The sequence below is a fragment of the Podarcis filfolensis genome (assembly GCF_964270895.1).
Source record: "Podarcis filfolensis genome assembly, chromosome: 1".
Classification (NCBI taxonomy): domain Eukaryota; kingdom Metazoa; phylum Chordata; class Lepidosauria; order Squamata; family Lacertidae; genus Podarcis; species Podarcis filfolensis.
In genome coordinates this window covers 28,310,991-28,325,169 of record NC_139604.1, presented here as the reverse complement: position 1 = coordinate 28,325,169, position 14,179 = coordinate 28,310,991, and the positions used below count along the sequence as shown (strand labels likewise).

Sequence of the window (14,179 nt, the reverse complement as noted above, 5' to 3'; positions counted from 1 at the left end):
CTATTGCCTCTGGTCTATTTTTTGGAACTCTGCTGAACTCTGCAACATGTTTAAGGTTTTCCTACACACGTATGACACACGCATGACAAATATAATCTATTATTAAAGCAATGGGCACTGCATGGAATACATTTATTTGTAGGTATGAGGTTCCTACATGTGTATAATACACCTGTGTTCAACTGAACAGACACTAAACAACCTACCTCATCAACCACAATTTCTGTAAAGGCGTTTAGCGCTCGCTCAACATTTGATTTTTGTTTGGTTGCCACAAGGCAGTAGTTTTCCATGATGCGGAGCTGCACATGGCCTTGAGCTGTCTGGGGCTTCAGTTCTTTTAAGAGCTTCTCTGCTGTTCTCACAGCCAGCTGCACAGACTCTTGCTTCTCTGTTGAGCTACTTCATACATACATGCATAAAAGAAACAGCATCAGTTCTTGTGTATCAGAAACTCTGCTTTCCATTACTCAATCGGGATTTTGAAAATAGCTAGAATGAGCCCTAGAAAGCCGGCTGACAATATCACGCAAGTTTAGCCTTTAGGTGCCTTTAATTATATATCTGTCATTGACTTTTATCCACGATGCATTTTTATAGAAATCAGTAAAAAAAAAAAAATCTGGTTCCCATCATTTTCCCGCTTGAATTCAACCCGTCACTCACTGCTGGCACCCAAAAAGAATTTGTAGAGACTCTTCCATGTGCCAGTCAAGATACACCAAAACAGAACACTGCACTAAAATACTAGGAGTTCTAAAAATCTAATCGCCACTCACTTTGCGTCACCGTCCAGATGTTCAAACACTTCACCTCCCACTGTTTCATTGTCAGGGTTCAAGCAGATTTCAATCATATTATAAACAGCGTTTTGTCCCCAGTCGTTGTCTTTCCTCGCTTTGTTAAAATGTCGAAGCGCATCATTTGGTTCACCAGTGTACCTAAACAGGAAATCACACTTAACAGCTTGCATGAATTGAAACACAAGGAAATGGGGAAAAAGATGCTGGCAGGCAGCTGTATTTGGAAAGGAAGAGTCCAGGGAGAAAGAAAAGTGGGAGCAGAGAGCCAAGGAGTTGCAAAGCAGGAGTAGAGAAGTGGATCTGGCTGGTGGGCAGGATCCAAAACTCCCGTGCCCCAAGAGCCGCCACCTGTCAACCACTTGTCATCACATGACACCAAGTGACTCAATTTCAAAAGGAAGAATCTTCCAGCTGTAATTTGTTTTTTGAATTTGGCACATTTATAGGGCCGTAGAGAAAAGGCGGCAAATTCGAAAGACCCTGAATAGGACCAGCAGCAGAAAAAGGAGAACTGGGATCACCCTCTAAGTGCACTCTTGAATCTTCCATTTCAGTTTGACCCCACAAGTTTACCTGTCCTGCGTGTGACATCATAAGATGTCAGCAGATAGGTAGGTGGGGCTTTCTTTGGGCCAAACTATCATTAATCCTGCAGAGTGGAAATTCTCCCATCACTGTTGTAAAGGTAGGAAGGACAAAGAAAACAAGTGAACTGAAAGAACCAGACATTAACACTATTTGAATTTGCTTGGCTGGCGTGTCATGAAAGCAAAGGAAACCAACCCTTTCTCACTGACACTATATTAGTGATTTTCTAGCCACACCTACCAAAGATACAATCCTTTGCAATAGTGAAAACCTGGGTCGAGTTTTGTCCTGGGGGAATGTTTCTCAGCCATGGCAATAAATCTTGGAACTTCTTCTAGCTTTCCAGCTCTTCTTAAGAGGTCAATTAAACGTGATAGAGTTGCATAATTATCTGTTAATGTAAGCATTCCAGGCATTACAGAAAGCAAGCACATTGTGAAAATGAAACACAAGAAAGAAGCATAAAAATCTAAGAGTGTTAAGTAAAACCAGAACTATAATGTTTGGTAGGCAGAAGAGGGGCCCCTCTGTCCCGACAGAATCCACCCACTCTTCTAGCCTGGTGCAAAGGGAGCTTGCATTGCTCTGCCATCAACGTGTAGCTTTAGTATAAAAATTTGTTAAAAGGGAGCCATGAAAAGATCTGATGCTCACCTGGGCTGCGTTCCAAAAGCTGCTGGAAATGAAACACAGCTTGTTCGTAGTCCTGTTTCCTGAACATGAGGTCAGCCATCATCTACAAGCACAAAGCAGAGATGCTAAGGAACAGAAAGCAACACAAAACCTTCTCCGCAGCAATTTTATCCTGCAAAATCAGCTTATACCGGAGTGCAAAACTCAAATGGGCTAGAGGCTAAACTCTTCTTCACACACCAAATGCCCAGCGGCCACACTCACAGCTGTTAAAGAACAAAAACTGACCAGCTTCAATGGTTCCTTGGGATCTGCATTGGGAGCAGTGATTTATTTTATTTTGTTTGTAAGTGATCTGGAGTCGGGGTGAGCTGTGGGGTGGCCAGGTTTGCTGATGATGCCAAATGGTTCAGGGTAGCAAATACAAAAAGGGATTGTGAAGAGCACAAAAAGGAACTCCCCAAGTTGGGTGAACGGGCATTAAGATGGCAAACATGATTCCATGTACCCTAATAAGTGAGTGTAAAAATTCATGGTCTATGCTAATAGGATCTGAACTAGCAGTGGCTGACCAGAAGAGAACTCAGGATCATGGCAGGTGGTTCCATGAAAATGTCATTTATGTAGAGAATGGCAGAGTTGCTATGAACCACATTAAGGCTCCGCAATTGTTGTTTGATAGCCCTTGATTCTGCAGACCTCTTTCTCTCATAGGTTTCTCTCCATTTTCAGAGGTTAGTGGGTGCACCTTTAGTCTGTACCCCTCTGTTTACTGACAGTCAATGAGGGCAAGGAGCAGGGCCATTTCTGTGGTGGCTCCTATGCTCTCAAACACCTGGCCAAGGGAGACTAACCATGGAATCTTTCTATATAAAACTTTAGTTGGCTTGGGAAAAACCATTTGTATCAAAAAGCTTTTGCTTGTTAATGCCTGTCAGCTGTCAGCATTTGAATTTAGCACATTGCTGGTGTTTTTTGTACTAAATGTTAAAAGTTTTTTTAAAAATAATTTTGTTAGATTCTCTTTTGACGTTACAGTGGAAACTCGGTTTTCGAGCGTCTCAGAAGTCGAACATTTCGGCTTTCGAACGCCGAAAACCCGGAAGTAACTGCTTTGGTTTTCGAATGGTTTTCAGTTTTTGAACGTTTTGGAAGTCGAACGGTCTTCCGGAGCGGATTATGTTCGAAAACCAAGGTTCCACTGTAGTTCTTACCATTGGTACGTTGCTCTGAGTGCGTATTTCAATAGAGAAAAGCTGCTCATGCATTCAGAAGACATTACAGAGGTGTCCCTTTAACATTTTTCTTAAAACCTAAAATAATGTCATTAAATAGTCATCCTACAGAGAGCATGTGTATAACTGACCATGGCAGCTGGCGCATTATCTGGATCACTCTTCAGCAACAGAGCACACTGGCGCTGGCATGCATCCACATCATCGTGTGCAAGGTACAAACGGGCTAGTTCTAGCATCACCTGAGGATTAAAATATAAATAGAAGCTCTTCGCTAATTTTTCGTTCTATTTACAACATGCACCCCAACCACCACACCTCTTAAGAAAGGCCGGAGGGAAAACGGTTCCTCTTGGTGCTCACTGACCTTGTTGTCCGTTTCACAATGAACAAGAGCTTCTTTGTAGAATTTAATTGCTTTCTCATAGTTCCGCTGGGCCGCTGAATGCTTTGCTATCTCTGCACAAATTTCAGCTGCTAGTTGCTTCTGAACAGGAACCGCGTCCAGCTGCTCTATCTGAATCCGCTTCAATACTCTGGCCTGCAGTTCCTGAGCCTGGTGGAAAAGCAAAAGAGGCTTCCAATAGGAAATAATAATATCGGATGAAGTTTGGGGGGGGGGTGGATTTGGAGCAAGTTGTGCATTTTAAAAAGGACCAATTCTCTAAATCAGTATTATATGTGTCCTTGTCTTGATATGTGCAACATAAGAGTCGTAGAATTCTAGAGTTGGAAGGGACCACAAATGTCATCTAGTCCAACCCCCTTGCAATGCAGGAATCTTTTGCCCAACATGCGGCTCAAACCCACAACCCTGAGATCAGGAGTCTCATGCTCCGCCAAGTTAACTCTTGTGCTTGACTGGTGGGAGCAAACAGCTGGTCCTTTGTTGCCTGACATACCTTAACAAATTGAACAGTCAAAGGTCTGTAGGTGGAAGGAAGTGACTTTTGTAAGGGATGGCAGGAGTTGTTTTAACGTCACTAATGTAAAATAGAGATGGGAAAGTTGAAGTCACCCAACACATGCAATAGGGGAATAATTCATTATCACCATTAAAATGTTTTTTGTTCTGCTGGTACTACTCATTGGGTGACCTTGGGCCAGCCACTGCATCTACATCTAATCTACTTCACAGGGTTGTTTGTAAGTTTAAATGAAGAGGGACCATGTGCATCATCTTGGAAAAAAGGTAGGATACAAATGCAATAAAGAAGTAATAATAATATCAGACCTGGACCATTTTAAGCGTGATCTCCTCTATTGCTACCAGGTAACCAAGTATCTCTCTTCTGCCACCAAAGGCCTAACACGCCAATATTTAATATTTCTTTACCTGTTGTAAGGAAACAACAGCATCGTCCGTCCTGTCCATTTTGCTGTACACCTTTGCCAGAAGAACATGGTAACGCGTATCTTCCATCAGAGAGGACAAATCATTTACTGCAGAAACACAGAGATATATTTGATACAAAGTCTTGACAAATAGTGATCTCTTTATTTCTTTAAAAAAATATGAAGCAAATAAGATGTACGTACCAGACTCATGATCCAAAACCTGTCGAAGGACTTTTACTGCTTTTTCATACTGGTTCAATTTCAGCAATAGCTCTGCCAGGTCGTAAGAAAGGAAATTCTGCTGCCCAGTTTTCAGAGCAGCTTCATAATAATTGATTGCCTAAAATAATAAACGAACAAACAATCTGAAAGATCCTGTTTCTGACATTTCTGAAAGGGCTGCAGGTGTCAGAAAGGAGAAAATTCCCTGACACTCAAATGGAAAATTACATTTGCCATTTGAATATCTTAGCTGCCTTCAGACTATCTTAGCTAGTAAATCAATACTTTGCACAGATTAATAGCTAAATATAAAACTAGAGGCAAATTTCTTTTTGATACGTCCGTATTTTGTTCTGGTCACAGCTCAATAATACTTTATATGGATTATACACATGTTTAAAAAATCATACACAAACCTGAAAATAAAATATTGCAGAAGGAACCTGCAACAAGATATGATGTGTTTTGAATGAGGTCAATGAACATTCTTAATCTAAGGGTTAATAGTTTGCTGCACTGTCAGCCCCAGACCTCAGCTGCACAGGAAGGGAAAGGCATTTACCTCTCACTCCTTGCACATATGTGCCTGACAATGGCATCCCTCAATCCCAATTTCTCTCACCGCGAGGATCTTTTAAGCTGTGAGGAGTCTGTTTCTTAGCAACTTTAATAGCCTTTGGGTGATGGCTAATTTTGATTATATGAAGCACTTGTCTCTCTGATCCTCAAAGCCCCAAAGCCCACTGTGCCCTTCACAGGCCAACAGTTTAAATTCTGCATGGAAAATGAAACTGGGAATGGGAGTGGCAACACTGGAAAGATAAGGCATTCCCCTCCATCATGCATTGACAACTCTCTCCATTCATGAACAAGCCAAATACCACAGGCATGCAGTAACACTTGGACACTTATGGGGTCATTTGGGCGTCGTGTAATCCAAATGGATATTTTTTATTTTATTTTTTAGACAGATTTCCAGTACATCAGAGAGGAGTCTTCTCCTTCCTCTCTCCCTCCTTCCTTTAACCCCCTCAAGTTGTTTGTTACTGTTGTTTGTTTTCATACAAACAATGTTAACCTAAAAATTATTGTTTTTTAAACCTGCATTTCGCTTTGACCCACAAAAACCACCCTCTTCTGGCTAGCTGGCCTCTTTTCACGTCTGTACTGGTCAGCTGCTGCCACTAAAAACTGGGGGCAGGAAGAGCTGGATGGAGGAAAGACAGAGAGCTAGAAACTTCAGAGCAGAATATTTTAAGATTCTTCATGCTGCTATTTCTTTTTGTGTGTGCACATCGACATCCACAATCCTGGGCTCTTCTGGAGGGCAGGTTAAGTATTTCTGGAAATGTTACAGAAATGATTGTATCGGGATGCATGCAAGCTGGTCATCACATACCTTTGTATACTTATGAGTCTTGACCAAGGCATTCCCAATTTTGCGTGCCAATGCTCCATCCTTTAGATTCAACTTCAAAGCCTGTTCATATATCACGATGGCTTCTTCAGGCTAGGGTAAAGAAAAATAACAGTAAGGTCATGAGAAGCCCAAGCATGAATGATTGCAAGGCCTATTTATCTATATCTATATATCTATATTTATATCTAGTATATCAATAGAGATACAACAAAACAAAACCAAATAATATTAATCAGAAGATAAGATTCCAGTGGGGAGTCTTGGGATAAGGCAAGGGCACAGAGTCAAGTGGGGAAACAAAACTCTGAAGAGCCACATGGTGATCCCATTTGGTACATTCTCTTTCCATTTTTCCCTCCTGAGGGACAGGCAGCCTTGTAAATAAACCCATGAAAGTTACTATCCTGCAAAGAGGAAGTTAACAGACAAAAAAACTGTATTTCTGTGATAGACACTGAGGAGAGGGGCTTCCCTCTAGTAACTTGCTTGGTTTTGTCAACTGCATGCAATTCCTGGTTACATATGTCTACCAATGTCAGCATGCGACAGCAACCACACTCCAGGAAGCGGCTTCAGCTGGCCAGCTAAACCAGGTGAGAGTAGCCAATGGGTTTCAAACCCTCAGTGAGTTAGGGGCTTCCCCTGCATACAAAGACAGGCTCCAACAGATTGAACAGATGAGACCAATGGTCCAATGGTCAAGAAGGCAGTTTCTACACATGCACTACAGCAGGCATAGGGAAACTCAGCCCTCCAGATGTTTTTGGCCTACAACTCCCATCATCCCTAGCTATCAGGCCAGTGGTCAGGGATGATGGGAGCTGTAGTCCCAAAACATCTGGAGGGCCGAATTTGCCTATGCCTACTCTATAGGGAAGTGAGGGGCAGATGGGGCTCGTCAACTTGGAAAGGTAGCCCATTGAGGAGAAGGAAAACTTTGATCCTAAACCACCACAGCCTTGCAGGTAAGAAAGGCTTCGGGAGTAAACCCAGAGGAAAAATCCGTACCCACTGCCTTGCAGGACATCTTCAGGAGAAGAAAGGCTAAGGAGTAAACCCTACAGAAATCCAAAATGGAGTCCCTAAGACCGTTGGATGGTGCCTTGTATGCCTCTTTCTGGCAAGCTGGTGCCAAACTATTGTTCTGCTTTTCTTTGGACCACAACAGCGAGGCTGAGAGGGGTGTCTTGCCGTCTGGGCAGCCCAGGACCTCCAAACACACTGCCCAGGCTTGCGCCCTGGGGAAATCACTTCAGTGCTGCTAACACAGCAGTTTGACTTCACCTCCAGATGGGGCACTCCATTGTCTCTCATGACAAATGGATGCCAACGACAACAACAAAATGTCTACAAGGCTGGGGTCAGGGCTTGTGTAAGCCAGTACTTCTTTTCACAACAGAGGTGCTCCTTCTCGAACTGAAACCTTCTAACCATAACCCCTAAAGCTACAAATGCTTATACCTCCTGGATATTCATATATGCATCACCAAGGAGAAGAAAGGTGTGAGAACTTGGAAGTTTCTCCACCAGGTCTCTGAAAATAAGAAGAAAGAAAATAAATCATGTCAATAGTTGAATCTGTTTGCTACTAGTGCAATAAGCCAACTTTCAATGGCCAGGTGTTTCCCCCCTTTTTTTTGTTTAATAAACTGGTGGCAAATGTTTGCTTTGTCTTCAGACATTTCAATTTAACAAGGACAGAGGAGATGTTCCAGAGAAAGCAAATTAAGATGAACTGTTATCCTGGAAATCTTAGTTTTAAGGAAGTCACCGAAATCTGCTATCTGACGTGCTTTCTTGTTGATACTAGTGCTGTAACAGTTGTGTCATGGAACACGTAGCTAACTAAAGAATGATTCAGAAAAGCATCTTCATTCAAACAAAGGACTCCAAGAGAACAACTGGGATAATCATAACATCTGTAAGCATACTTACTGTAAGACTTTAAAAAAACTGAGACAAGGGGTAGAAGGGGACACACTTTGGTTGGAAGAAGCAGATATCTGTGGGCTCTGAATACCTTCCCTAGGTACTAAAAAGGCACAATATTTTATTGACAACCTTTTCCAAAGAAGCAAAACCATACCATTCCAAAAGCAAATGGACACATCCTCGTTGTGGAGGGTTACAGGCTGAAACACAGTGGCCCTGTGACAGCTTCAACTGTAGAGCAAGGTTGGGGAACCTGTGGCCCTTGGGATGCTTTTCAGCTCCAACTCCCATCACCCCCAGTGCCACGGATGATGGGAGTTGTTGCCCAAACACACATAGAGAAGGACACAGGCTGCCCACCTCTGCTGTAGAGAGAGCAAAACTGCAGGCATACAGGTGTATGTTTCTGATCAATGCTGCAGTGACTCAGAGCTGGTTTCCCGACGTGTATTTTTGTTCTAAAGAATATTTCAAAATGAATGGCTTTTTTGTACATCAATGTACATCTATGCAAAGTACTTTTCAGTGAAGTGGTTTATTTCTGCAGGAAGAAACAGGCACCAAACGAACCTGGTACATAGTATTATTATTATTATTATTATTTTGGCTACCTAAGCTCTTACCTGTAACAGCTTGCGTATAGCTTCCTGTCCTTCCTGTGCTCCAGATAGATCTCTGCCATTTTCTCTTTGACTTGAACAAAGTAAGTCTGCTCTGGGGTTATATTCCTGAGCATCGTCAAAGCCGCTTCCACGTCGCCTTGGGCAAGGGCTAGGTCTGCATTAGCAAGCATAACTCTCAGCTCTTCTGGGGTGCCAGAAAATTCGTTGATAGCATCTTGGAGGACTTTAATGGCTTCGTGCTTCAAAAGAGACCATTGTTCTTGTTAAATCTGTGCCTAAATTGCCCCTGCAAAAACTGTGGCTTTCAAGCTTTGTACTTTCACAGAGACCATTCCACATCAAGGCATTTGCCCAGGAACCCCTGTGCGCTGGGAAGGCGGCCATTGTGGCAGCGTTCTCCCCTCGCACCCCAGTGGCACACAGTGGTTTACACAGAGCACCACTAGACTTACTGGACCTCACCATTGCCTTGTGTGAATTAAGTCGGTACCCTAAAAAAGTACTTCCCTTGCAGGAAAGGGCAGTGGCAGTGAGCAAGCTCCAAAGAGATGCGGAACCCTCCAGAATAGGCGTGGGAAGCAGCATGTACAGAGGTACAGAGGAAATCTGAAAAAACATTTCCCCCTCTCCTTCCACAAATGGATGCAACCCATCATCTGTCACTGCTAGCAGGATGATTGCAAGCACTCTCTAAAAACTGTACTTCTGCTAACAGGTATCCAAAATTTGCAGAACACATCCAAAGGATATGTACCAGTTTTACATATGAAACAGAACCGCGTCATACCTGTTCGCCATTCAACCGATGAGCATCTACTAGTTCCAGATAGACGGACACACGATCACTCCCGTCAATTTCAATCCTCTTTGTTTTTGACTTTGAGGAAGGTGCGGCGGCTCTCATTCCAGGCAAGTTCATTGCCATCTGCAGAGTTTTAACAGCTTCTGCTATTTCCCCCATCTTTATTTGGGCTCGAGCTTTTATTAAGTGGTACACAGGATGCTCTCTGACCTAATGAAGAGTACATAATCAGCATCTATGTCCCATACAGTCTTCCAAGAAGAAAAGAAAAAAACCTAACCATCTAGTATGTTAAATCATACTTATATTAGTGGGATAATTATGTACCGTATTTTTCTCCCCATAGGACACACATTTCCCCCTCCAAAAATGAAGGGGAAATGTGTGTGCGTCCTATGGGGTGAATGCAGGCTTTCGCTGAAGCCTGCAGAGCGAGAGGGGTCGGTGCGCACTGACCCTTCTTGCTCTCCAGGCTTCGCGCAGATCTATGCAAGCCTGTGCGCGCTGAGCTCAGCGCGCCCAGACTTCGCGCAGTTCTCCGCATGGCGCGGGAGCCCTGCGTTGGGCTCCCGCGGCTTGTGGAGAGTTGCCTGTTCTGGAGGCTGGGGTCGGGGGAAGCTCGGGCTTCCCCTGCCCCAGCCCCGTGCCTGGGGGGGGTGGAAATAAATTTTTTCCCCTTTATTTCCCCCCCAAAAAACTAGGTGCGCCTTATGGGACGGTGCGTCCTATAGGGCGAAAAATACGGTACATTGTTTTGAGCGATTTACAAAAGTAATCTAGAATTCCTAAGCTTTAGTACAGGACAACAGGAGTGGCTCTCTCCTGCTTTTAAAGCAACTACGTCCTACTCAGGTTGATCCTACCTCCGTTTGCTCAAGAGTGGCCCATAACATTCAAAATATCTCAAAATCCTATTTTTTCCCTTCTTTTACTTATATCCCACCTTTCCTTCAGGGAGCTGAGGATATGGGGAGATCCTAGAGACACTGATCCGATGAAAACCTGCTTAGCTTTCCAGCAAGATTGCTATTTATTTGTGCACTGAGATTTGTGCACAACCGGGAACTACTTATTACATTGCACCAGAGATGGTGATGAGCTCCCGTTGCTCTGTCACAGCTCCTGCCAACATAGCAGTTCGAAAGCACGCCAATACGAATAAATAGCTACCGCTGCGGCAGGAAGGTAAACGGTGTTGCCATGCACTCTGGTTTCCATCACGGTGTTCCATTGTGCCAGAAGCGGTTTAGTCATGCTGGCCATGTGACCCGGAAAGCTGTCTGTGGACAAACACCGGCTCCCTCGGCCTGAAAGCAAGATGAGCGCCACAACCCATAGTCACCTTTGACTGGACTTAACTATCCAGGAGTCCTTTACTTTTTATAAATCATTTATTTATTTTTCCTATTAACTTTTGCCCTATCGCCAGCCAGAGCATCGATGGCCTCATCGATGGTAACATCTCGTCTTAAGATGAATGAGCCTAGGTACTCCCTCTGCTTCTCCCTTTGCACAAAATGGGCAGACAAACTAGTAAGCCAGTTAGCAGTAGTTTCCTGTTTCACTTAAACCCAACATTTCCAAAAAGGGTCTAAAGCTAATTCATGTGGCTTGCAAGAATATGAAGATAAAAGGGAAAAGCCTAGCAAATTTATACTGCCAGGGCTTTGGGGCTGCAACCACAGTAGGGTTTCTGTCGTACTGCAGGCAGAAAAAAAAACCACGAAGCGGAGTCAACTCCTAAGCCTGAAACCCTGCACTGACTTTTGATACTGCCGATTTCAACTAAGAGCTCTTTGTTAAATAGCGAAATGCATATGTTTCCTTGTTATGTGACGGTTATTGATGTCCTGACAATTTATCCATGGGCAAAAAAAAGTAATAATAATACTGGCAGCAAATTAAAATGCCAATCAAGCATGGAAGTAAAATAAAGAGCTTCAGTATGCTGAGCTAGATTTTCCAATCAAGTGTACCTCAAAGTTATAGCTTAGGCAGAGTTCCAGAGACTGAGAACAGAGTTTGAAGTTGTTTTGCAACAAATGCACTTGAGCCATAAGGAGATGGGCATCTGCGTGTGATGGATTCTGTTCTATGCAGTGCTGCAAGATGCTCTGGGATGCTTCAGTGTTACCTAATCAGGTTAAGCAAACAAAACAATGAAGGGGAGAAACAAATTCAATATGCTGACAAGCTGCCTTAGGAGTGCATTTGCAAGACAGGTTCATTTCCACGGATTATACCTCCTTCCGTCCCAGCACTATTTATTAAACGGTTACATTTTTTAAAAAATATTTCAACAACTAAAGAAGCAATGAAATCACATGCTGTAAGAAAGAGAGCACACCAGTCACCAGCTGCAAGTTACCTCTCGGCTATTATAGTGCTTTATGAATCACATACTGTAGTACAGTTTCAAATTACAAAACGCGCTTCAACAATTTCTTCTATTTGCAAGGTTCAAGGTGTGGGTGCCACTGCTTTACATAGTCTAACAGCACAACATGAGGGAGGTAGCAACAGGCTAGGGAACCCTGAAGTTTACAGGAGTGCAAAAACTATTTAAGAATGGGGTGGGAACACCAAAACACCCCGATGCATACTAACTGATATTGTGGGGTGGAGTGTGTAATCCTTAACAGAGAGCACTCCACACTGCAGCTCTATTTTATTTTATTTTGCAAGTGCTACTGACGTAATATTTGCATTGGTTCAAACTCGAGAGATTTACCTGCCAAATACTTCACCTTTGCAACTAAATAGGCGGCTTGCAGGAGACCAGGAACAGTTTTAACCACAGTTTCAAGGACGGACGCACAAGGCTTGAGAAGCGGGGAAGGAGGTTGCCCTCGACCTGCAGGCTTGAGATAAACAAACGGTACTTTGATAGATTACATCGAGAAAGCGGAAGGGTTTTTTTCTTTAAAGAGAAAAAAAAAATCCCAATGAAATGTATATCTGAGCTGAGATAAAAATTCGGAGTGTATTTTCAACAGGCAGTTTTCTAGATCTTCTCCAGAACGAAGCACCTGTGCTTTTTGAGGCAATGCTGACTTACAGCCACACAGGCTGTGTGCTGAGGCAACTCCATGAATTCACATAGCACTCTGCCTCTGGCATGCTGGCCTGACTCAGGGGGGAGGGCTGCAAGCTGTTGCAGGCAAACAAGAGGGCAGAAAGGCATAATGAGAGTTGGTTCTGAATGTGGACGCAAACTACTACTGGAACAAATCTTCAATTTTCTCTTCCAGGAAGAAAAAACTTGGAGGGGGGGGAGGAACCCAACTAGTACAGATACAGTTAGGGGTAGGATTCTACTAATATTTCAAAGTCTTCACACAGCAAAGCCCCAAACCTACTTTGCTGTCCTCACTCAAGTTCAAGAAGAGTCCTTAAAACATGTGGCAAACCTGTGTCCTTCCAGATGTTATTGGATTCTGACTTCCACCAACCTCAGCCAGCACGGTCAATGGTCATGGGTGATGGGAGTGGGGCCCAACAAACATCTGTAGGGCTACCTAAAGGAATGTCTCCACTCCTGTCGTTCAGCTCAGAGACTGAGGTCCAGCTCTGAGGGCCTTCCCTCAAAGCGAGAATGAAGTTACAGGCGCCCAGGTAGAGGGCCTTCTCAGTAGTGATGCCCGCCCTATGGAATGCCCTCCCATCAGATGTCAAAGAAATAAACAACTATTGGACTTTTAGAAGACATCTGATGGCAGCCCTGTATTGAGAGGTTTTTAACGTTTGATGTTTAATTATGTTTTTATATGTATTGGAAGTGTCCAGAGTAGCTGGGGCAACCCATTCTGATGGAAGGGGTATAAATAATAACATTATTACTATTTTTATTATTATTATATGTTTCCCCATCCCAGATTTAAAAACAAAACAATCAGCTCTTTAAGCAGATGACCAGGATCAACAGGAATCTTTCACATATTCGCCGCATCCATAAATGACACAATGTAGCGCACCTAATTTGTGTCATGACAATGTTCTGGACTTATTTACAAGGAAAACAAAAATACTTTAGCAGTTACTCCACTATTAACTATTACTCAGTCCTTATAATGGACAGTACTCAGAATCTTGGCAATTCTTCCTAATTGTCTTTGCTTCAACCTGAAACCTTCTTTTGAGCACAAAGTATAATAATAAATGGTTGTTGTTTTAGGAGGACAAAAATCCTAGCAACTTACCTGCGTTGGGCAAAAGCTAAGATACTCCTTAATAATCTCTATCAAAAAGTCAGGATTTAATTTTTCAAAATATTCTACACCAAGAGGTAAGCCTTGCAATGAGGAAAAATGAGTATCAAGCACATCGTTCAATAAAGTAATAACTTCCTCTTGTCTTTTGTTTTTCTTCATAGCCAACACTGCACGCAAGTAAGATAATTCCTACAAAACAAACAGAAAATTACATGGGAAAATCTAGAATTAAATCTGTCATGATTCACCTAGCACTGGTCACCACTGGTAACTAGAAATTGCCCTCTGGCACCCAGATGCCCTGATTTGCAGCACATTTCCTGGCATGTATCTAGTTCTTAATAATAATAAAAATCCACTGGACATTCTTCA

The 14,179-nt window shown here is 43.0% G+C and overlaps 1 protein-coding gene across 4 annotated transcripts in view; it reads right to left on the bottom strand.

The window, feature by feature from the left end:
* Positions 1 to 14,179, bottom strand: part of TTC21B (tetratricopeptide repeat domain 21B) — a 30,667-nt gene that overhangs the window by 3,648 nt on the left and 12,840 nt on the right. For 2 of the 4 annotated variants that reach the window (XM_083576830.1, XM_083576832.1), the window contains exons 11-25: positions 13,796 to 13,996; positions 12,328 to 12,457; positions 11,573 to 11,730; positions 9,582 to 9,806; positions 8,795 to 9,033; positions 7,701 to 7,773; positions 6,219 to 6,329; positions 4,799 to 4,937; positions 4,596 to 4,702; positions 3,627 to 3,815; positions 3,391 to 3,501; positions 2,046 to 2,127; positions 1,632 to 1,782; positions 780 to 941; positions 207 to 402 (exon numbers count right to left, since the gene is read on the bottom strand). In XM_083576830.1, coding sequence (XP_083432956.1) covers positions 207 to 402; positions 780 to 941; positions 1,632 to 1,782; positions 2,046 to 2,127; positions 3,391 to 3,501; positions 3,627 to 3,815; positions 4,596 to 4,702; positions 4,799 to 4,937; positions 6,219 to 6,329; positions 7,701 to 7,773; positions 8,795 to 9,033; positions 9,582 to 9,806; positions 11,573 to 11,730; positions 12,328 to 12,457; positions 13,796 to 13,996 — 2,274 coding nt within the window. The remainder of the gene's footprint in view (positions 1 to 206; positions 403 to 779; positions 942 to 1,631; positions 1,783 to 2,045; positions 2,128 to 3,390; positions 3,502 to 3,626; positions 3,816 to 4,595; positions 4,703 to 4,798; positions 4,938 to 6,218; positions 6,330 to 7,700; positions 7,774 to 8,794; positions 9,034 to 9,581; positions 9,807 to 11,572; positions 11,731 to 12,327; positions 12,458 to 13,795; positions 13,997 to 14,179) is intronic. The other 2 variants (XM_083576831.1, XM_083576833.1) reach the window with 1 other exon arrangement.